Raw genomic sequence first — 22,715 nt, 5'->3', positions numbered from 1 at the left:
TCCGGCAACGCGGTGCCAGGGAGGGAAGTGGGAGCTGGGTGCCCCTAAAAACTAAGTACCCGCTCCCCCCCCCCCCCCCAAAAAAAATTACATGCCAAATGTGGCATGTCAGGGGGTCACCAGCACTTAATGCGGAAGTTCAATTTTTGGGTGGAACTCCGCTTTAAGGGTTTGCATTGCACTCAAGTCGCATGAAAGTTGGACCAAAGTAGTGTAGGAACCTTTTTAAAGTTGCTGCAACATTAAAGCAAAGTTCCACCCTCAAAAAATTGGGTAGCTGCTGACTTTTAATAAGGGCACTTACCTGTCCAGGCAGCCCGCAATGTCGGCCCTCCTGAGGCTCATCTGTTCATTGAATCGGGTGCAAGCGCCGCCACTGTAACTAAGGGAAACCGGCAGTGGAGCCTTCAAGCCTTCACAGCCGGTCTCCTACTGCGAGTCACCAGAAGTAGAAAAATGCAAAATGCTTGAAGTGCTTCATACTGTAAATGGGCCACAGCCTTCAAGGAGAACTGCCGGGGACCTTTGACCTTGGGGACCACTGACTAGTCCTTTCATGGCAGAGACAGATTTCTGTGGTCTAAGCAGCGGTCCCCAACCTTTTTGGCACCAGGGACTGGTTTCGTGGAAGACAATTTTTCCAGGGACAGGGGGGTTGAGTCTGTCCTCAGCCCCTCGTCACACCACAACCCCCTTTACAGTGTCCACGGTCCCCGTTTACATTACATTGCCCCTTTACAGTGCAGTCCTCTTTACATTAATGTAACAGGGGGCACCATGATGTAAAGGGGACTACACTGTAAAGGGGCTCGGTATCGTAATGGGGAATACATTGTAAAAGGGTACTGTGATATAAAAGGGACTGTACTGTTAAGGGGCACTGTAATGATTGCAGTGTCCCTTTACAGTGCAGTCCCCTTTATATTACAGTGCCTCTAGCAATCACAGCCCCCCCATCACAGTGCCCCTTGCAGTCATGCTTCACCCCCCCTTTCCTTCCTCACTGCCCCATTTCAGTCTCTGCCTCCCCTGCACAGTCCTACCTGTGGCAGGGCAGAGGTGGTTTTCAGCCATGTGTCTTCTCCCAGGCCTCTCTGCAGATCTGGATGGAGGGCGGAAGCTGCCCAACTTATCATGTTAACAAGGGGATGATTGCCCACTTGTTAACATGAAAAGACTCCTGCTCTCTGTGCAGAACTCCAGCCCCTCTGCTCTGCTTTATAGGTTGATATTGTCGGCGGGGCGGGAGACCCAAAATAGGACACACGGGGGTAAGTGACACGGCTGCACAGCAGGAGGTGAGTGGCAACCCCCGGTCCGTGATAGTCCTGTCTGGACCGTGGTTGTCGCTCCACCTTCTGCTGCGTGGCCCAGTCATCAACAGTCCGCAGACCAGTACTGGTTCGCGGCCTGAGGGGTTGGGAACCCCTGGTCTAAAGCATACCATGCAGAGTGAGTAACGGTACCACAGTGCTTGGTGACAGGTGGGTGTGCTTAAAAAAGATGGGGTTTATTGTGACACAAGCCCACATTTTCCAGCAGTGGCTTCCTTTTGTGGCTCTCAACCTTCGGTCGCACTCCATAGGAAGTCGGTGCTGGAAAATTTCCCTCTAGCATTTTCTATGTTCACAGGTCTAACCGGGGGAACAGGTAGCTTTTTAACACCGACCATGTGTCACTGAATGTGGGTCCTGCACTGCTATACTGTATGTCTAAATGGTGAAGCATCCCCATTCAGGGCCACCAGCCTAACATATATTATTAGGACTGGCTCAGGAGGCAAATGCCCCCCATTCCAGCTTGCCCTGCTTCTAGTGCTGTTTCAGAGTAGGCCACGGCGTACCCGCTGTAGGTCTTTTTAATACCAAGGCATCAGAAACACCCACTATTCATTAAAACTCGTGTGTACGAGGCTTAATGGATCTCCAACCTCTAGCTGCTGCAAAGGGATAACAAATGTGTATGGCGTACCATATGACACACGGTTCTTGTTAGTCTGTGTCAGGACCTCCCACTATGCCTTAAAAAAGGGATCCTGCAAGGTCCTGAAATGTCGGGCCTTTGATGCCCGTTGCTTTATGTGAATATAGGACAAGATTTACACTATACCAAGGAGTGCTGGTGAAGATCCCTTTTTCTCCTAGGACCTCCCATAGGGTAGGACTTAATACGTAAAGACCACCACTAATCTACGATTAAGCCCCAAAAAGGGCGAAACGTCTCTTAAGGAGTTCTCTACAGCTGGAGAACAGGATCTGAAGCCATCTTTTACCCATCTCATTTACGTTTATGCAACAGGGAGTCCGTCTGTATGTAGACGGTCACCATTTTGATAAAGACCACCACGTTTAATGCCACTAACGCGGTTCAGATCCCCAACCCTCTATTTATTACGATAGCAGCTGAGACCAATATGACAGCGTGCTGGGCCTTCCCACAATTCCCCGTCCATTATCTCCTAATGCTTACAGCCTTGGATGGAGTCAGAGAGAACTGGAGTGAGCTACTGAGGTATAATCCAAGTGTCATCGTAAAGTCTCATTTTGGACCATGTCTGGAGAGATAATCCTGGGTTTCGCTCTGTAAAGCCATACAACATTAAGGGGGATGATTTATAAAAAAAAAACAAAAAAAAACAGAGAAAATAAAATAATAGTTATTGCCAATAGAAACCAATTAGATTTTTACCTTTCAGTTTATGGACAAATAAAGCAAGGATTGGGAATGACTTCCAAGGGCAACAACTCCATTGCGTGCCATTTTCTTTTCTATGGTTTATGGCCAACATCCATTCTCCAAGGCTTGTGTTTAGCACAGGGACACTCCAGGTGCATATCAAGCCAAGGGACTCTCCTGTGACCCAGACATTTGAGGTACAAGCGAAAGAACCTTTAGGAAATGGCTCTAATAAATAAGCTATAAATTATTAAAGGACGCTTGTCCTGGCTGCTCATACTTGTTTGAGAAGGAGTTTTTAGTCTTCCCATGGAAGGAGGAGCCATTTTTTGTCACCTATTCGGGGGACTTGAACCAGTGGGTAGCCTGGACATTGGTCAAACCTGTCTAAGAAGCAGATTATACAATCTTGAGAGGTTCCCATTTCAATGTTCTTTAAATGTAAAAAAGGTGAAAGTGCAGCATTGTTTTCTAAAAGACATAAATAGTGCAATTAAACAGCACCAATGTGAGTTCAAAGTGTGCAAACAACTAAATAAACAGCTTAAAAGTCCATTCATAGTCCTCATAAGAAATGAATCAGTGGTGAGTGATGTCCAGTCTTGCCAGATATCCATGACCATTAATGGAAAAGCGGTCAACAAGTGCAATAAAACTCAGTAATTGGGGCCAGAGTCTAGGTAGAACCAGTCATCCGGTTCACACCGTTTGTTCCACTTTCTCCAGTATCGGGATCAATTCACCACCAAGACAGTCGTATGTCTCCCAAGACATACAGGTCATAGAGAAAGCAGAACCATCTCATAGTGTAGTGAACTCCAAAGAACAGTATTTGTCACCAGAGCCATGTACCTGAGGTGAGACCGAAGTAGTGGGGAGGCCTCCCTTGCACCTCGGGTCCTTAAAGCTTCTTAAGATGGAGACAGAGACTTGGTGGACACAGAGCGGCACATGTGCCAGGGGTGCGGAGCGCCATGTATGCCTTAGTCCGAGATCCGAGCCGAGGTCCAGTCCAGTTTGGCAACGAAGCATTAAAGGGTTAATCAGAAGAAGAATGGTCGAGATCCAAGCTGGGGTCGGTTCCAATCTGACAGCTGAGTACAAAAGGGGCAAAGAAGTAGATTGGTCAAGGTACAAATCCGAGGTCAATGACAAGCAGCAAACAAGAGTAGTCAAATAGGTTTCCAGGTCACAACAAGTTCAGACAGATCACACACTAGCACAGGAACAAGGGGGGACTGGAAATAATCCAGCAATTTGGCAGTGTCTGGGCTGGGCTTATATATGGAAGTTTGAGGTCACTTCATGTGCGCTTCCTGGGCATTTTCCCGCCTTTTTCCATCAGGTTGAGTTCACTTCCTGTGCGCTTCCTGGGCATTTTCCCGCCTTTTTCCATCAGGTTGAGGTCACTTCCTGTGCGCCTCCTGGGCATTTTCCCGCTTTTTTCCATCAGGTTGAGGTCACCTCCTGTGCGCCTCTGGGGCATTTTCCCACCTTTTTCCATCAGGTTGAGGTCACTTCCTGTGCGCCTCCTGGGCATTTTCCCACCCTTTTCCATCAGGTTGAGGTCACTTCCTGTGCGCCTCCTGGGCATTTTCCCACCTTTTTCCATCAGGTTGAGGTCACTTCCTGTGCGCCTGCTGGGCATTTTCCTGCCTTTTTCCATCAGGTCTTATGCTCAGTTGGCACAGATTTCCTCTTGCGGCAATGCCCCCTTGGTGCATGCGTAGTAAGCCCTGGACTCTTACAGTATTTATTCAAAATATTGCCCTTGCATAGCATAAAAAGAGCCCAGCATATCGACACAGCGTTGTTTCAAAGCAACAAGATGGCCCCCATCCGTCCTGGTATGTGATGGCGTCACAGGTTGTTTGTTCTACCCAATGTGTTTCATTGTCAAAAGAACATTGGGTGGAGCCACAACGAGACGGGTGGCGGCCATCTTGTTGGTTTGAAACAACGCTGTATCAATATGGTGGGTTCTTCTTTTTATTCTTTGGAAGGGCAATACTTTTGAATAAATACTGTACTTGGGAGTTTACTGCACTATGAGATGGTTCTGCTTTCTCTATGACCTGTATGTCTTGAGAGACATACGACTGTCTTGGTGGTGTAATTGATCCTGATACTGGAGAAAGTGGGGCAAGCGGTGTGAACCGGATGACTGAATCTACCTGGAGTCTGGCCCCAATCACTGAGTTATACTGCGCATGCTGGCCGCATTTTTCATTAGAGGTCATGGATATCTGGTGAGCGGCTATGTTTGGTCACTGGTGATGGAGGATTCTTCAGGCTTGATTGACATCACTTACCACTGATTGATTTCCTATGAGGATTATAAATGAACTTTTAAGCTTTTTTGTTTCATTGTTTGCACATTTTTAACCCACCTTGGTGCGATTTATTTGCACTATTTATGTCTTTTAGAAACCAGCGGTGCATTTTTTCGCCTTTTTTTTTACACATGTTCTAATTGGTTACCTGCAAATTGTGTGCTAGCTGCTGCTTCTATTCATCTTTTAAATATTCTTTAAATATAACGTGTTTTGATTATTTATTTATTTATTTTTTTCCTCCCTGCCTACAGACATGACGATGGACGAAGTGCGAGAATACGAAAGGACCACTCAGGAAGCCACTAACAAGAAAATCGGGATTTTCCCACCCGCCATTTCCATCACTGACATTACGCTGCCTTCTATCGCCCGCAGCGGACCCTCCAGTGCTCCTTCCACCCCTCTGACCACCGAAGCTCCGGAGTTCCTGACCGTCCCCAAAGACCGCCCCCGGAAGAAATCTGCACCGGAAACCTTAACGCTTCCCGACCCCGCCCTTAACGCACAAAGCATGTTTACATCTAATAAGCCATTTCTTCCGAATTCGGAATAACTTTTGAGTCAATAGCAGGACCCCCCCCGCCTACCCCACCCCCACCTACCCCCCCCCCCTCACCTCCAGACGCAAAGGGGTTTTTTGAAAACCCATTTTCAACAAACATAATCATAGGCTTATGCGTTTCCGAAGCCATGCCTGTAGACTCTTTATGGCCGTAAGCTGTTCGATTCAGTGCTTCCCATACCATTGCTCCCTGTTACCGCTTACACACAATCTCCTCTTGCTGCTCGAATGGTGACAGTGGCCTCTCGCGATAACAAGAAGAGCCTCTTTTGATCGTTTTCCGCCATCTTTGTTTTTAGATGGGTAGTTGTACAATAACACGACAATCCATAATGTAAAGCTTTAACCTCATTTAGCCTACCTTTATGTACATATTTCCAAGTCTACCCGACGCATTCAGTTCCTTGTCGAGTCTTTTTTTTTTTTCATAGGTCCAGAATTTACAGATACGGGGAGCCGTCTTTGCACATGAACAGAATACAGAATAGAAAAAAAAAAAAAAAACGTGCGCATCTTTTGCGTTTTTTTTTTCAGTTCTGTAGAATTCAGCCTTGTGATCAGCTGTCACCTGTTTTCCAGAACGCAACGGAAACCGAAAGGAAAAAAAAGACAATCATCGTCTTATAAAATCTGACCACAAGGTTAAGAATGTCATTCCAGTGACATTTCGATGTATAATAGAAGATGCTGGTGCAACAAAAAAAAAAGGGAGATAACTCAAGAAGGACTTGACCGTTTATTTTTATTTTATTTTTTACATCGGCTTGTATCCAAAAACATTAGAAACCGCTTTTTTTTTTCTGTCACATCTGTGTTCTGGAAGAGAAGCCATTCAATATCCAGTTTATAAACAGGCGACCATATAAGGTCACGTGGGCTGGTTTGATGCTCTCTGGCTCCTCGGGGGCGGGGGCTTTCTGCCGGGGATGCATGTTTTTAGAGGTTCTCTATATCTAGTTTTTAACGGGTAAGCACATTAATCATGTAAAGATGTAGCATGAGCGCAGCCTGTTGCTGCTAGCACAAGAAGGCGACAGCGAACTTTTGTTAGTAGTGTGATAGGGCAAACCTTTGTACATACGCGTTTAAGAGTCATCTATTGTGGGAAGCATGAACCAGTTCATTCATGGGGCAGACTCTGTCATTGTTATTATTATTTTTTTTTTTTTTTATCATAAAATAGGGAAAAATCTGAGTTATGCTTCAACATATCCTGTGAATTGATAGTTGGGTGAGGACAGAAATTAGTCATATTTTTGTTTCTTTTTTATCTTTTTTTTTTTTTTCATCTTTTTTTTTTTTTAAAGCCACGTACCAATATTATCCCAGTTTATTATCCGCGTCTACCTGCCACAGAAGGAATTGCAAAATGCGATGACAACAAAAAAAAAAAAAAGATAAAATATTGGAGGTAGTAAGTTTGGCCCCAGAAGAATAAAGAGTTTTGTATTTTTATTGTACGGTAAATGTTTTTATATTGTTATTTTTTCTCTCCCCCCGGTGTTTCTTTGTTCTGTATATGGGAATATAACAGTGTTGCTTATTTTATATTCATGTACTATTGTTGCGATGTACTGCTACACGTCATTGTGTTACATTCATTACCTTCAACTCAATTTGTTTCTTATTAAATTGAGTAGCTGCTGAAAAACATTTTGTTGCATGAAAAAAAAAAAAAAATGAGAATCATTACAAAATATGTTTTTCTACAAATTTGCAGACTGTTTTGCAATGATATATTTTTGTTAGTAAGGTTTATGAAACATTTCGAAGAGCAAAAGCTGGAGGCTGAATTGTGGGGGGGGGGGACACTAACCTCTGTACTGAGCAAGATAATCAATCCTTAAAATGCAATTTGCTACTTAAAGTGATACTAAAGTCTAAGTTTTTTTTTTTTTCATTTAAAAAGAACAAACATGTCACACTTACCGGCTTTGTGTAATGGTTTTGCACAGAGCAGCCCTGATCCTCCTCTTCTCGGGTCCCTCCAGGACCCTCCGTCCTGCCCCCAGAGCAAGCACCCCCGAGCTGAGCCGCCGCTCTGTGGGGTGTATTTACGAAAAGGGAAATGGACTGCGCAGCAGTTGCTCCAGACCTTAGTAAATGAGCAGAAGCTCTGCTGACTCCCATCATCCAATCATATGCAAGCAAAAGTGTTTTTTAATTTTTTTTTTCCTTGCACATGATTGGGTACTCTTTGCAAAGTGAAGCTTTACATCTTTTACTAAGCTCTGGAGCAACTGCACTCGCAGAGGGTAACTGTGTCTATTTGCCTTTAGTGAATCAACCCCAGTGTGTCCAACTGTCAAAAAACATGAAATCCGGCTGAGACAGAAGTACAGTTAAATCGCACTTGTTTAATAATAAAAGTAAAAAAGAACAAATGTAGTCAAAACATAGCCAAAGTTCAGTAACCAGAACGGATAGTCAGCCAAGCCAGAAGTCAGGGATCAATGTAGTGGAACAGTAAGCAGGATCTGGAGCCAGAAGGGAAGTCAGCAAAGCAAGTCTTTAAACAGGAACGCAGGGGATAGTCTCTGTGATGTTGGCCAAGGCGAAGGCAGAGATCCACTGGGCTGAACGGCTTAAGTAGGCAGGACTGATGAGCAGGATATCATCAACAGCTGAGTAACTGTGGAGAGAGATAGGAGCTGGCAATTAGCCGACAGCTGAGCGGCCAGCTCAGAGAAGGAAGGGCTGAGCTCAGCCCTGACACCATTCAGACACGGAGCCGAAGTGCGACCCAGCCCCCTCTCTCTACTCATTGACTTTGACACCAGCAGGAGCCAATGCCGCCGCACTGCTGTCTCAGCCAATGAGGAGCCAGGCAGCCAAGAGTCTCCTGCAACATTGCTAGAGAGAGATGGGCTCAGGTAAGTATTAGGGGTGCTGAGGGGGGCTACTGCACACAGAAGGTTTTTCATCTTAATGCATAGTATGCACCATCTGAGCTTACAAACACTTTAATGTGCAGAAGATTGTCTAGTGCTGGGTGGATGGGAATAATGTAGTATGCAGGAATACCGATTTTCCAGTGTTATTAGTCGTATGTCCAAACGGTAATATCATGGGCCCTTTTTTTTTTTATCTAGATGAATAAAGGGAATGTATAGATCCAAATGGGAAGTTACCATGATAGATTTTGCATCATAAGCGTGCGCACAGGGTAACTATCTTTACTGCAGAGAAAGGGACTCAGTCTTTTTCTCTGTCTCAAAAGTGAGACATCAGGGGTCTGTTTAGACCCTTGATATTTCGCCAAAGCCCCATAACGGGGGCTCCTAAAAAAAAAATTATAAAAAAAATTAATAAAATTGTAAAAAATAATGTTAAAAAAAAAATAAAAAACTACTTACACCGTCCACTGCCCTACTGACACCAATAATTGCTCTACTGACACCGTCCACTGCTCTGCCGATATACACGCATGTGTGAAATGCAATAGGCTTCGCACACCAATCTTTGCAATTTTGTAACCATTTATTGGAATGATCTCAAACAGAAGCTGATTGATTTGGCAAACTCATTTTCAGTCCTTTCTCTGGGCGGACAGTCCACAAACACTAAAGGACATGTGGAGGTTGGAACTTTTGTCTAAGTTGGGCAACTGCGTTTTGGGTGCCCCAACCAAACTTATAGAAACACCAAAACTCTGCTTTCCAAACTCCAAACCCAAATCAACTTTTCAGTTTTAAACACATTTCAGCAGGAACAAAACAAACGCAAATGTCCACGTTTGGTTTCAGCCACATCCTGAGTAAAGCTTTCATGTGTGTGTCTTCATAAATTTACTATATATATATATATATATATATATCCAATATCCAATGAGCTGTGCCAGTCTAAGCTGTATTGTGGGGCAACCCACTTTTTACAACACAGTTCACAAAGAAAATAAGTTACCCACGCAGGGGTTCTTCCATATCAACATGAACAGTCAACTGTAAATACCGATCCACCTGGCTCTCTTGTCAGCAGCACCACTGCTCTCCTAACCAGTCCCTCTGACTGTGTTGCCTCGACTCTGCTCACTTAGCCTTTAGTCACAGTGCTCTGTGGCTCTAGGCTCTTGCACAGTCCACTCCTGGCCTCTGGATAGAGGTTCTCCTGACACCCTGATAGGAGCCGACCTGACTCCTGGCTACTAGCTGAGGCACCTCTGACCTTTGGCTGAGACCTCCTGTCTTCTGACTCCTGGATGGGGCACCTCTGACCCCTGGTTGAGACCCCCTGCCTCCAATAAGTAAGCCCTGAACTATGCATAGGCTTGGTTTATAACGACCCTGCACACCTGTTGGGAAGAACCACTTGGCATTCCTATTGGGTGCTTCAGTCAGTATACAGCTTTCTCCAGTCTGGAACCAGGAACCGGGTATTATAGATAAATATTGCACCCAGGGACTAGACGGCACTAGCTTTGGTGCAAACTGGAACTGACTTTATTGAAAACTCACACAGAATATATACCACACAAAATCAGGTAAGAGCTTGACCACATTATGCAAACTGTAGACAGTTAAATAACATAGCTAAGGAACAGCCAACATAAACAGTAAACTAATTAAAGTGGTTGTAAATCCTTACAAACCACTTTGACCTACAGGTAAGCCTAGATTAAGGCTTACCTGTAGGTCCAAGAAATATCGTGCAGGTTTAGGAGATATTTGGCAAAACACTGAGCGCGCCACTGTCAACGGCGATATAATGCGAGTGACGGCTTCCGGGCGCATACGCAGGAGTGACGTAATCGCGGCTTCGTCGAATGACAGCGAGACCCACCAAGAAGATGGACGCTCCGGACTACAGGGGACAGCGGTGACTTTGCTGGCTCCTGTGTCAGGTAAGTGACACATAATGGACTACTATGCGATGCATAGTAGTCCATTATGCTTTACCTTTGCAGGGAATCAAAGAGGAAGTAAACTCATCAGGGTTTACTTCCTTTTTAACTAGTCACCTAGACAAGTCTAGGGGACTCAGTGCACACCCAGGCACCAGTTCCCCAGTAAGAAGACCTAGGGCTTTCCATATCTCTAAAAGGATTAGCAGACAGAGAGAAACAATAGGTGACATAATTAACAATGGGTAATGGGAATGCACACCTAGGAGGCACACAATGAGGAAATGATACAATGGGAGAAAGACCTTAGTAAACAGATTATAGCAGGAGACCCCAGCATCAGGTTGATTTGAGATAATTATATTAACATCTACTCTGGGTCTCACAGTCTGGGGGGGGGGGAGGGGGGTGAAGCAGTCTTTGCTGGTTTGGGCACAAAGGCCCCACATCTGTATCCAGGTCCTAGGTTCCCACAATCTGTGTGCTTCGGGGAGACATGGATCTGAATCCAAAGCAAGATCACTCCAAGGGTCCCCCCAGGCACACAACCTTCCAAGACTAGAGCCCTCCTCAAAAGTCAGGGCCCATAGTCGGTAGGCAAGAGCCTACCCAACAGTCCCCTCCAAAAGCCCCTGTCCCCGTTGGGTCTGTCACACCTGTGCACTCACACAGGCTGCAGGCATCCAATAAAACCCGGACACGGGGATTGAATGTTCCGTCTCACCCAAGACATTTTGGAACCTTCAAGCTCCAGACCCCGTTCCGGGATTACAGAATTCCGGAGAAAGCCAAACAACACAGCTTTCACCGCAATGGAACTTCACATTAACCCTTAATGAGAATCCTGTGTCATTTTTACATAAATTTCCACAGTGGCAGGGCCTAGCATTGTCACAATATATATATATATATATATATGTATATATACTGTATTATTGTAAAGGTTCATATGATTTTTCAGATGTAGATCAAACTTTTGCCAGTTCAGCAGAAATTGCCTGAATTTTGATCAATCTATGTCCGTTCCCATTAGAGCGTTAGATGGAGTTCTGTCCATCCGTCAAAATACAATAGGCCAGCAGGGACGATTCACCCGTCCATTTCACTTGTGTGGATGGCGGAATCCATTTTGGTTTTTTAATCGAAAACAAAACAAAAAAAAGATCCATCTATGGCCAGCCTAACATGTACAATTTTCTTTTTTCAAGCCTTGTTTTTACATGAGTGTCTCCTGTCTCTCAGAGAACAAAGCTTTTCCCGTTGGGGCCTTTCTTAGCCCACGTACACACGGTCGGAGATTTCGACAACCAAATCCGTCGGATTTTGCCCGTCGGATCTTGTCCGAAACTGTTGCATACACACGGTCGGACTAAGTTGTCGAAAAATCCGATCTTTCAGAACGTGATGACGTAATTTCGTTACGATGGGACTACATTCACGCTAGTAGCCAATAGCTTTGATGTAGGAATTTGATCTGAGCATGCGTGGCACTTGGTCCAATCAAAATTTGCTACACATGATCGGAGTATGTCCGATCGAACCAGTTGGTCGGGAAATATTTCCAACATGTTGGAAAAATTGGGTCCGATGGATATTCCGACGGAATCAGTCCGATGCATACCACACACAGTCAGATTATCCGACGACACGACAGGACACATTCCGACGGATTCTTTGACCGTGTGTACAAGGGCTTAGGATGCTAAAGCCACGTGTTATGCATTGTAATCAAGATCGCCCCTTCGTCTTCAGCAGTTGACTAGGTAGATAAATAGACTGTTAATAGAAAATAGTCAATAGATTGTGCATCTCCATGGGGGGGTCATATGGCTGTAGAATGCTAAACCAACCAACTGATATCCAAAGGTCCAGGGCTGATGGAAGACCTTATGCTGGCAAGAGACGCCATGGCCTACGAATAGCAAAGAGAGATATTAATTACCATTAACACGCACCCCAATTTAAGAGGAACGTTTCAAGAGAATTTTTTTTTCCCTGAAACTGTTCTGTCCCCATCTCCTTCATCAACGTGGCTCACCATCTCATATGAAATCACTGAGCCGCCATCTGTCAATTGGCAGTGACACACACAGCCCCCCCCCCCTCCGGCATCGGCATTGGACCAGCTCCTGTGATAGACAGAACACTGGTCCAATGCCGGTGGCGGAGGCGGGACTTTGTGTGTGTGACGTGAGAGCCAAGTGGTGAGGAGATGACGGCTCGGTGATTTCCGGCGGCACTCTTTTCCCCTCCGGGGTACGCTGTCGGCGTATAACTCGCACCCACAATTTTCCCCTATTTTCATGGAGGGGAAAGTGCGTGTTATACACCGGTAAATACGGTAAATAGAAATATTGTATTGGCGTTATTGCGAAGGGGGGCTTGAGATCCATCCAATGACTTTCTCACAGAAGAAAGATATTATTGTGCAGTTTGGACCAGAGATTTCTCAAAAACACAGAATGGAATACATTAGAATAAGAAAAGGAGAGTGAGAGACACCTGAGGAAGGTCTGTGCCAGAGGGGGGGGGGGGGCTTCAAGGCTGAAGAGGGTATGGCCGCACACGACCACTGGACTTGATCCAATGATTCTTTATTTCTCCAATGTCCAAATATACGGCACACAGGACAGATACGCTGTTGACGCGTTTCACACAATTAAATACTTAATCATGAATCACTTAATTGTGTGAAACGCGTTAACAGCATATCTGTCCTGTGTGCCGTATATTTGGACATTGGAGAAATAAAGAATCATTGGATCAAGTCCAGTGGGAGTGTGTGGCCATACCGTTTCATCCTACAAGTATACGAGGAGAGCACCTGCACAAGACTACAACAAAGTACTCACCTGAGCGGTGCTTATCTTGTGTTTGGACACCAGAGGGGGGCTTCACAAGACCAAAGAATGGACTTCACCTGGGGGGGTGACACTAAATCAAATTGTTTCTAAACAAAGGACCAGTTTACTGTCCTTCAAAACTTTAATGGCGGTCAGTAGGAGCAGAAAATGTCTTGGTGTCAGTGGGAGTAAACAGTGCCCCATCAATGGTGTCAGTGGGAGGAATAGTGCCCCATCATTGGTGTCAGTGGGAGTAAACAGTGCCCCATCATTGGTGTCGGTGGGAGGAATAGTGCCCCATCATTGGTGTCAGTGGGAGTAAACAGTGCCCCATCATTGGTGTCGGTGGGAGGAATAGTGCCCCATCATTGGTGTCAGTGGGTGGAATAGTGTCCCATCATTGGTGTCAGTGGGAGTAAACAGTGCCCCATCATTGGTGTCGGTGGGAGGAATAGTGCCCCATCATTGGTGTCAGTGGGAGTAAACAGTGCCCCATCATTGGTATCAGTGGGAGGAATAGTGCCCCATCATTGGTGTCAGTGGGTGGAATAGTGTCCCATCATTGGTGTCAGTGGGAGGAATAGTGTCCCATCATTGGTGTCAGTGGGAGGAATAGTGTCCCATCATTGGTATCAGTGGGAGGAATAGTGCCCCATCATTGGTTTCAGTGGGAGGAATAGTGTCCCATCATTGGTGTCAGTGGGAGGAATAGTGTCCCATCATTGGTGTCAGTGGGAGGAATAGTGCCCCATCATTGGTGTCAGTGGGATGAATAGTGTCCCATCATTGGTGTCAGTGGGAGGAATGGTGCCCCATCATTGGTGTCAGTGGGGGGAATAGTGCCCCATCATTGGTGTCAGTGGGATGAATAGTGTCCCATCATTGGTGTCAGTGGGAGGAATAGTGTGCCATCATTGGTGTCAGTGGGAGGAATAGTGCCCCATCATTGGTATCAGTGGGAGGAATAGAAAAGCTGCATTCTCAGTGATGTCACCGCTCTCTAGTGATAGGATAGGCTGCATTCTCAGTGATGTCATCGCTCTCTAGTGATTGGATAGGCTGCATTCTCAGTGATGTCACCGCTCTCTAGTGATTGGATAGGCTGCATTCTCAGTGATGTCACGGCTCTCTAGTGATTGGATAGGCTGCATTCTCAGTGATGTCACGGCTCTCTAGTGATTGGATAGGCTGCATTTTCAGTGATGTCATCGCTCTCTAGTGACTGGATAGGCTGCATTTTCAGTGATGTCATCGCTCTCTAGTGAATGGATAGGCTGCATTCTCAGTGATGTCACCGCTCTCTAGTGACTGGATAGGCTGCATTCTCAGTGATGTCACCGCTCTCTAGTGACTGGATAGGCTGCATTCTCAGTGATGTCACCCCTCTCTAGTGAATGGATAGGCTGCATTCTCAGTGATGTCATCGGTCTCTAGTGACTGGATAGGCTGCATTCTCAGTGATGTCATCGGTCTCTAGTGACTGGATAGGCTGCATTCTCAGTGATGTCACCGCTCTCTAGTGAATGGATAGGCTGCATTCTCAGTGATGTCACCCCTCTCTAGTGAATGGATAGGCTGCATTCTCAGTGATGTCATCGGTCTCTAGTGACTGGATAGGCTGCATTCTCAGTGATGTCATCGCTCTCCAGTGACTGGATAGGCTGCATTCTCAGTGATGTCATCGCTCTCCAGTGACTGGATAGGCTGCATTCTCACTGACTCTTGTATTTCGCCAGGAGTCTTGGCCAGCCCTTTCATCTGAGCACCAATCATAATAATTGGCCATCACTAATACTTGATCTAACCCGTACAATGCTTGGAGACAGGAAATCTTCCACCATCTTGTTTACATGTTCCTAATTTTGAGATATTACTTTTTTTTGTTTGTTTTTTGTTTTTTTGACAATGTATTATTGTCTCTTTCACCTGGACCAAGATAAAGAGAATCTGTTACCTAACCGAAGCTGAAACGACTCGGGACTCCACCTTAGTGAAGGTCACAAAATGGTGATGGGACTTTTTATAGGGAGCATGGGTTTAAATCTAGCGGACATTGAGCATGTTAATCCATCCCATGTTATTTACTTTCTGTTTTGTGTTTCCTCGGGATCGCTCATACGATCTTCTTTACCTCCAATTGTAAATAAACTTCCCAAAAAACTTTTCAAGCATTTCCTGACTCTTTCCTTGTCTCTTGTTTTCTATTTCATATGGGGGGAGGGGCACAGAGGTGCATGTATCTATGGGAGAGTCTTCATTTTTTTAAAGGAATGTTTTAGAGTTAAAATATAAAACGTAGGAGATGGAGAGTACCACGCCAATGGTAACATCCAGATTAGCACGCGTTTCGGAAGTTTGATGGGACCTTCATCAGGGAAATGGAATAGGGACTAAGGACAGCCAACTAATAGTGGAAGTGTAGCGGACACAGAGCTGGTTTAGGTCAAATCGCTGATGAATGGGACCCTTAAGACCACTAAAATTTGTTGGCCTACTAAAGGAATAATACATTTTCTCTGCATTTTGAAGTGTTACTAAACCCGGGACCCTGCACTCACTATATCTGGTCTCTCCAGGAGCCTGCATTTACTATATCTGATCACCTCAGGAGCCTGCAGTCACTATAGCTAGTCTCCCCAAGAACCTGCCATTCACTATATCTGTCTCCTCAAAATAACTCAACACACAGCCATTAATGTCTAAACCACTGGCAACAAGTCAGTACCCCCCTAAGTGAAAATGTCCAAATTGGGCCCAATTAGCCATTTTCCCTCGCCAGAGTCATGTGACTCGTTAGTGTTACAAGGTCTCAGGAGTGAATGGGGAGCTTGTGTGTTAAATTTGATGTTATCACTCTCACTCTCTCATACTGGTCACTGGAAGTACAACATGGCACCTCATGGCAATGAACTCTCTCAGGATCTGAAAAAACAAGAATTGTTGCTCTACATAAAGATGGCCTAGGCTATAAGAAGATTGTCAAGACCCTGAAACTGAGCTGCAGCACGGTGGCCAAGACCATACAGCGGTATAACAGGACAGGTTCCCCTCAGAACAGGTCTCGTCATGGTCCACCAAAGAAGTTGAGGTCACGTGCTCAGCGTCATATCCAGAGATTGTCTTTGGGAAATAGACGTATGAGTGCTGCCAGCATTGCTGCAGAGGTTGTAGGGGTGGGGGGGGGGGGGGTCAGCCTGTCAGTGCTCAGACCATACGCCGCACACTGCATCAAATTGGTCTGCATGGCTGTCATCCCAGAAGGAAGCCTCTTCTAAAGATGATGCACAAGAAAGACCACAAACAGTTTGCTGAAGACAAGCAGACTAAGGAGATGGATTACTGGAACCATGTCCTGTGGTCTGATGAGACCAAGATAAAGGTATTTGGTGTCAGATGGTGTCAGGCGTGTGTGGGGGCAACCAGGTGAGGAGGACAAAGACAAGTGTGTCTTGTCTACAGTCAGGCATGGTGGTGGGAGTGTCATGGTCTGGGGCTGCATGAGTGCTGCCGGCACTGGGGGGCTACAGATCATTGAGGGCACCATGAATGCCAACATGTACTGTGACATACTGAAGCAGAGCATGACCCCCCTCCCTTCAGAGACTGGACTGCAGGGCAGTATTCCAACATGATAACCACCCCAAACACACCTCCAACACCACCACTGCCTTGCTAAAGAAGCTGAGGGTGAAGGTGATGGACTGGCCAAGCATGTCTCCAGACCTAAACCCTATTGATCATCTGTGGGACATCCTCAAACGGAAGGTGGAGGAGGGGAAGGTCTCCAACATCCACCAGCTCTGTGATGTCATCATGGGGGAGGGGAAGAGGACTCCAGTGGTGACCTGTGAAGCTCTGGTGACCTCCATGCCCAAGAGGGTGAAGGCAGTGCTGGAAAATAATGGCGGCCACACAAAATATTGACACTTTGGGGCCAATCTGGACATTTTCACTTAGGGGGTGTACTGACTTTTGTTGCCAGCGGTTTAGACATTAATGGCTGTGTGTTGAGTTATTTTGAGGGGACGGCAAATTTACACTGTTATACAAGCTGTACACTCACTACTTTACATTGTAGACAAGTGTCATTTCTTCAGTGTTGTCACATGAAAAAAAAAATGGCAGTGTTTCCATCGGCCATAGCTGGAAGTGACGTCCAGGGTCATAGAGATGGGCAGCTCTATGGTAGTCTGGCGGCACCGTCACCGGATCGTTAATCCATCCTCCCTCCCCTCCTGCTTCCTGTAAAAGCCATCCAGCAGCTGACTAAAAATTACCTTTTTTAACCCTTTCCCGCCGAGCGTACGCACATCTGCGTACTCGGCTTCCGGGGGTTATACCGGGATGATGCCCGCACCTGCAGGCATCATCCCGGTACCGTTTTTTACAGCAGGCGATTGGCTATCCAGGCATAACAACCGATGCGGCTAAAAGCCGCTCGGCTGTTATGCCGGAGGAGCGGGAGGGGACGTCCCCCCCTCCCGCCGCCTCTCGCCGCTGTTACCGGTGCTCCCGCTCGATCGGGAGCACCGATTAGAGATCCGTCGGCTCTGGCTGCTGGGGAGGAACTGGAACGAAGCCGTAATCGGCTTCGTTCCAGTCTCCTCATCGTAAACACGGAAGCGACGTCATGACGTCACTTCCCGTTTACTCGGCTGCCAATGGCGCCGGTTTTAAAAAAATATCCGGTATTCAGAATCGCCGTTTTCGGCGATCTGAATACATTGAAGTGTAAAGGAGGGGTGGAGGGTCTTTTAGACCCCCGATCCCTCCATAAAGAGTACCTGTCACTACCTATTACTGTCACAAGGGATGTTTACATTCCTTGTGACAGCAATAAAAGTGATCAAATTTATTTTATTTTTTTTTAAACAATTTAGTCATTTAAAAATAAATAAAATAAATAAAAAAATAAAAAAAAAATTTTCAAAGCGCCCGCCGTCCCCGCGAGCTCGCGAAGCAAAGAAAACGCATACGGAAGTCGCGCCCGCGTATGTAAACGGTGTTCAAATCACACATGTGAGGTATCGCCGCGATCGTCAGAGCGAGAGCAATAATTCTAGCAGTAGACCTCCTCTGTAACGCTAACCTGGTAACCGTAAAAAAAAAATTAAAGCGACGCCTATTGAGATTTTTAGGTACCGTACTTTGTCGTCAATCTACAAGTGCGCGCAATTATAAAGTGTGACATGTTTGGTATCTATTTACTCGGCGTAACATTATCTTTCACATTACGCAAAAAAATTGGGCTAATTTTACTGTTTTGTTTTTTTTTTATTCATGAAAGTGTCCCTTTTCCCAAAAAGTTGCGTTTAAAACACCACTGCGCAAATACCGTGTGACATAAAATATTGCAACAATCGCCGTTTTATTCTCTAGAGCCTCTGCTAAAAAAATATATATAATGTTTGGGGGTTCCAAGTAATTTTCTAGCAAAAAATATGGATTTTAACTTGTAAACACCAAATTCCAAAAATAGGCTTAGTCATGAAAGGGTTAATATGGGAGTGGGAGACGGGTAGTCGATAGGAGATTCAGAATCGGACAAAAAAAGAATTTTTCGTTAACTACGATTACTCGTTATGATGAAAGCCAGGAAGTCGGCACAGCACAGGAATGATGGGAGCCCCCCATAATGATAAATTCATCATAACGAACGTTCGTAATTGTTATGAAAAGTTAACAAAACCTAACAAAAATTTGTATTAGGTATGAATCCAAATTAATTTCGGACACGAATTACGAATTCATTACGAATTAATGTCTAATACAAAATGAAACAAATTGATTGACGGCGCACATGTCTGATACTGATGGAGTTATTGCAAACTCATTTTCAAAGGCTTTTTTTTTTTTTATGTGATATCAAGAATAATATTATTGTCCTTTTTTTATTTTTTTTTATTTGGGCAACTTCCCACAACACCCTTATCCCGGAGTTTTTAAGATCAACGATACAACTATGTTGGTGTCCCTTGTTAATGTTACATTGTATTTTTATAAAATGTAATTGCCGACTCCCAAACTGTCATTTGAAGTAAAACACGCAGCCAAGTATTTATTATTCTACATAATCTTTTTATTGTGCATTAAAAAAATAAAACAAATAAAATTAGACATGATATCTGCCAATAGAACTTAACCGAAAAGCCAAAAAGTACATTCTACGCATCCAAAAATATAGAAAATAAACCAAATCAAATCATTATTATTCAACCAAAAAATAAAATAAAAGCCTCATGCGTGTGTCCTGCTTCTTAATATAGGGGGTCAGCAATGGCAAGAGTTGGTGAAAGCAGGGGTCCGTCATGTGGAGATAATTCCAAAAATCACCCGGATTGTTCTGCTGGAGCTCCCGCAGCAAAGGCATATGAAATAATTGGTCACCATTAAAGCAGAATTACAGGCTTTTTATGTTTATTAAAAGTCAGCAGCTACAAAAAGTGTAGTTGCTGGCTTTTAATAAACAGACACTTACCTGTTCCACGGTCCAGCGATGCGGCCGAGCGGAGCGTCGCTCCTTTCCCCCTCCTCCCCGCCGGCACCTCCATTGCCACTCTGGGCACCCGGCTGTGACAGCTTTCGGCTTCACGGTCGGGCACGCACAGCACATGTAGGGATGCCACCTTTTCTTCAAGTCAAACCCGAAAACTTCGGTGCCGCACAGAAATTTTTTTTCATAGTATGCATAGATAAATAATGCATAGATGTTGTTATTAAATAACATTTCTAATCATATGAAGTTAATCACAGGAGTCCCCATTTACATCAAAGTCCACAGAGTTCCCCTTTTTACATCTGAATCTGCAGAGCTCCCCTTTTACATCTGAATCTGCAGAGCTCCCCTTTTACATCTGAATCCGCAGAGTTCCCCTTTTACATCTAAATCTGCAGAGTTCCCCTTTTACATCTGAATCTGCAGAGTTCCCCTTTTACATCTGAATCTGCAGAGTTCCCCTTTTACATCTGAATCTGCACAGCTCCCCTTTTACATCTAAATCTGCAGAGTTCCCCTTTTACATCTGAATCCGCAGAGTTCCCCTTTTACATCTGAATCTGCAGAGTTCCCCTTTTACATCTGAATCCGCAGAGTTCCCCTTTTACATCTGAATCTGCAGAGCTCCCCTTTTACATGTAAATCTGCAGAGCTCCCCTTTTACATCTGAATCCGCAGAGCTCCCCTTTTACATCTGAATCCGCAGAGTTCCCCTTTTACATCTAAATCTGCAGAGTTCCCCTTTTACATCTGAATCCGCAGAGTTCCCCTTTTACATCTAAATCTGCAGAGTTCCCCTTTTACATCTGAATCCGCAGAGTTCCCCTTTTACATCTGAATCTGCACAGCTCCCCTTTTCCCCTTTTACATCTGCAGAGTTCCCCTTTTACATCTGAATCCGCAGAGTTCCCCTTTTACATCTGAATCTGCACAGCTCCCCTTTTACATCTGCAGAGTTCCCCTTTTACATCTGAATCTGCACAGCTCCCCTTTTACATCTAAATCTGCAGAGTTCCCCTTTTACATCTGAATCCGCAGAGTTCCCCTTTTACATCTGAATCTGCACAGCTCCCCTTTTACATCTGCAGAGTTCCCCTTTTACATCTGAATCTGCACAGCTCCCCTTTTACATCTAAATCTTCAGAGTTCTCCTTTTACATCTGCAGAGCTCCCCTTTTACATCTGAATCCGCAGAGTTCCCTTTTTACATCTAAATCTGCAGAGTTCCCCTTTTACATCTGAATCCACAGAGTTCCCCTTTTACATCTGAATCCACAGAGTTCCCCTTTTACATCTGAATCTGCACAGCTCCCCTTTTACATCTGAATCTGCACAGCTCCCCTTTTTACATTTGAATCCGCAGAGTTCCCCTTTTAAATCTGATTTCTCATTTTCACTGTAAGGGGGGACTCTGCAGACTCTGATGTAAGGGAGAACTCTGGGGATGCTCTGGTGTATGAAGAGGACTCTGATGTAAAGGGGAGCACTGTGGCCTCTGGTGTAAAGGGGAGCTCTGATGTAATGAGTGCTCTGAGAACCCTGATTTACCTTAGCGTATTAACCTAGAGGCAGGAGAGAGAAGGGGGAGGGAGGAGACTTAGTACGGTTTGAATAATGTGTCCGGGTCTCAGACAGTCTGAAACCCGGATGCATGATTCCAAACCAGAACTGTCCGGGTGAATCCCGAACAGGTGGCAACCCTAGGCGCATGCGCGAGTCACGCTGCGCTCCCGGAGTGGACAGGCGATCTCCTGGGAGCTGTCACGTGTCCCAGGAGATCACCTAGAGGGAGGGGCCGCCTAAGGCGAAAGGAGGAGTCGCCTTGGCGGTCCCTGGGCAGAAAGAGGAAGTGGGACAGGAAGCCCCCCTCCTAATGAAGCCCCCACCCCCCCCCAAAAAAAAATAAAAAATGACATGCCAAATTTGTCATGTATGGGGGCTTTAATAAAGCAACCATTTTTTGGTCCAAGAACTCCTCCTCCTGTTCCTGGGCTGGACTTGGGTCAAAGCAATAACTCCAAGGCCAATCATAAATAACACGTTATATCCTCTGATTCCGCAACATGGCTGGTTGAGGGACAGCCATTCAGAAACGAACTGAAAAGCGTGAAATGAAAAAACGTGAACTGAAAAGCGCAAATCAACACTCACCAAACTTCTACTAACAGGAAATTAGCAGAAGGAGCCCAAAGGGTGGCGCTAAAGAGCTGAAAAAACGCGTAGTACGTCACTACATTCGTGTTTGTTGGCTAAAAATTCCTTGCCGTTTGTATGCAAGACAAGATCCAGGCCCGCGCCCTTCCGACAAAAGTCTGAGGTTTTGTCTGCGGAAAATCCGATAATAATAATAACACACCTCCCAACTTTTTGAGATGGGAATGAGGGACTCCTATCAGCAAACGCATGCAGGCGCAGGACACACCCCTTGCCACGCCCCCTTCAAGGAGAATTGTACAAAAAGAAGATTGGGAAAACCCACAAGTGTTTATTTTTATCACTGCTATTCCTTTATATTGAATTTTGGAATTTACAAATGCAGCGATAGAAACCAGATGAAGGGTTTAGCACCGGGAAACACATTTTGATAAATAAAAAGTGCATTTTATATAAATCTATATAAATCAGACCAAAATGAGGGACAAATGAGGAGGAATAAGGGACAGAGGGGACATTGCTCCAAATCAGGGACAGTTGGGAGCAATAATAATAATAATAATAATAATAATAAAAGTGGAAAGGGGAGGCTGCAGTTCCTCCTCCTCCCTCTAGCGGCCGCTGTCTCAATACGTTGTATTTCCTGGCGCCCTCCTGTGCCGCTCTGCCTCTCCCTGCTCGCTGTTCGGAGTTGCAGTACCTCCCTCCCTCCTCTAGTGGCCGCCGTGCCTCCTCAGACACTGTTCTTCTCTTCGCCGCGCACGTTGTGCCGCTCTGTCCACACAGGCCTCATGTCGCGCCGTTCCGA

At 45.4% G+C, this 22,715-nt stretch overlaps 1 protein-coding gene across 1 annotated transcript in view; it reads left to right on the top strand.

Annotated features, from left to right (window-relative positions):
* PITPNC1 (phosphatidylinositol transfer protein cytoplasmic 1) overlaps nt 1-5,403 on the top strand; it is a 196,492-nt gene extending 191,089 nt beyond the window's left edge. Inside the window, exon 10 of the mRNA XM_077460645.1 lies at nt 5,264-5,403. Coding sequence (XP_077316771.1) covers nt 5,264-5,269 — 6 coding nt within the window. The 3' untranslated portion in view covers nt 5,270-5,403. The remainder of the gene's footprint in view (nt 1-5,263) is intronic.
* The last annotated feature ends 17,312 nt before the right edge of the window (nt 5,404-22,715 follow it).

Source organism: Lithobates pipiens, unplaced genomic scaffold (genome assembly GCF_037356315.1).
Source record: "Lithobates pipiens isolate NorthernLeopardFrog02 unplaced genomic scaffold, aLitPip1_a1.2 Scaffold_28, whole genome shotgun sequence".
Classification (NCBI taxonomy): domain Eukaryota; kingdom Metazoa; phylum Chordata; class Amphibia; order Anura; family Ranidae; genus Lithobates; species Lithobates pipiens.
This window is presented reverse-complemented; position numbering and strand designations above follow the sequence as displayed.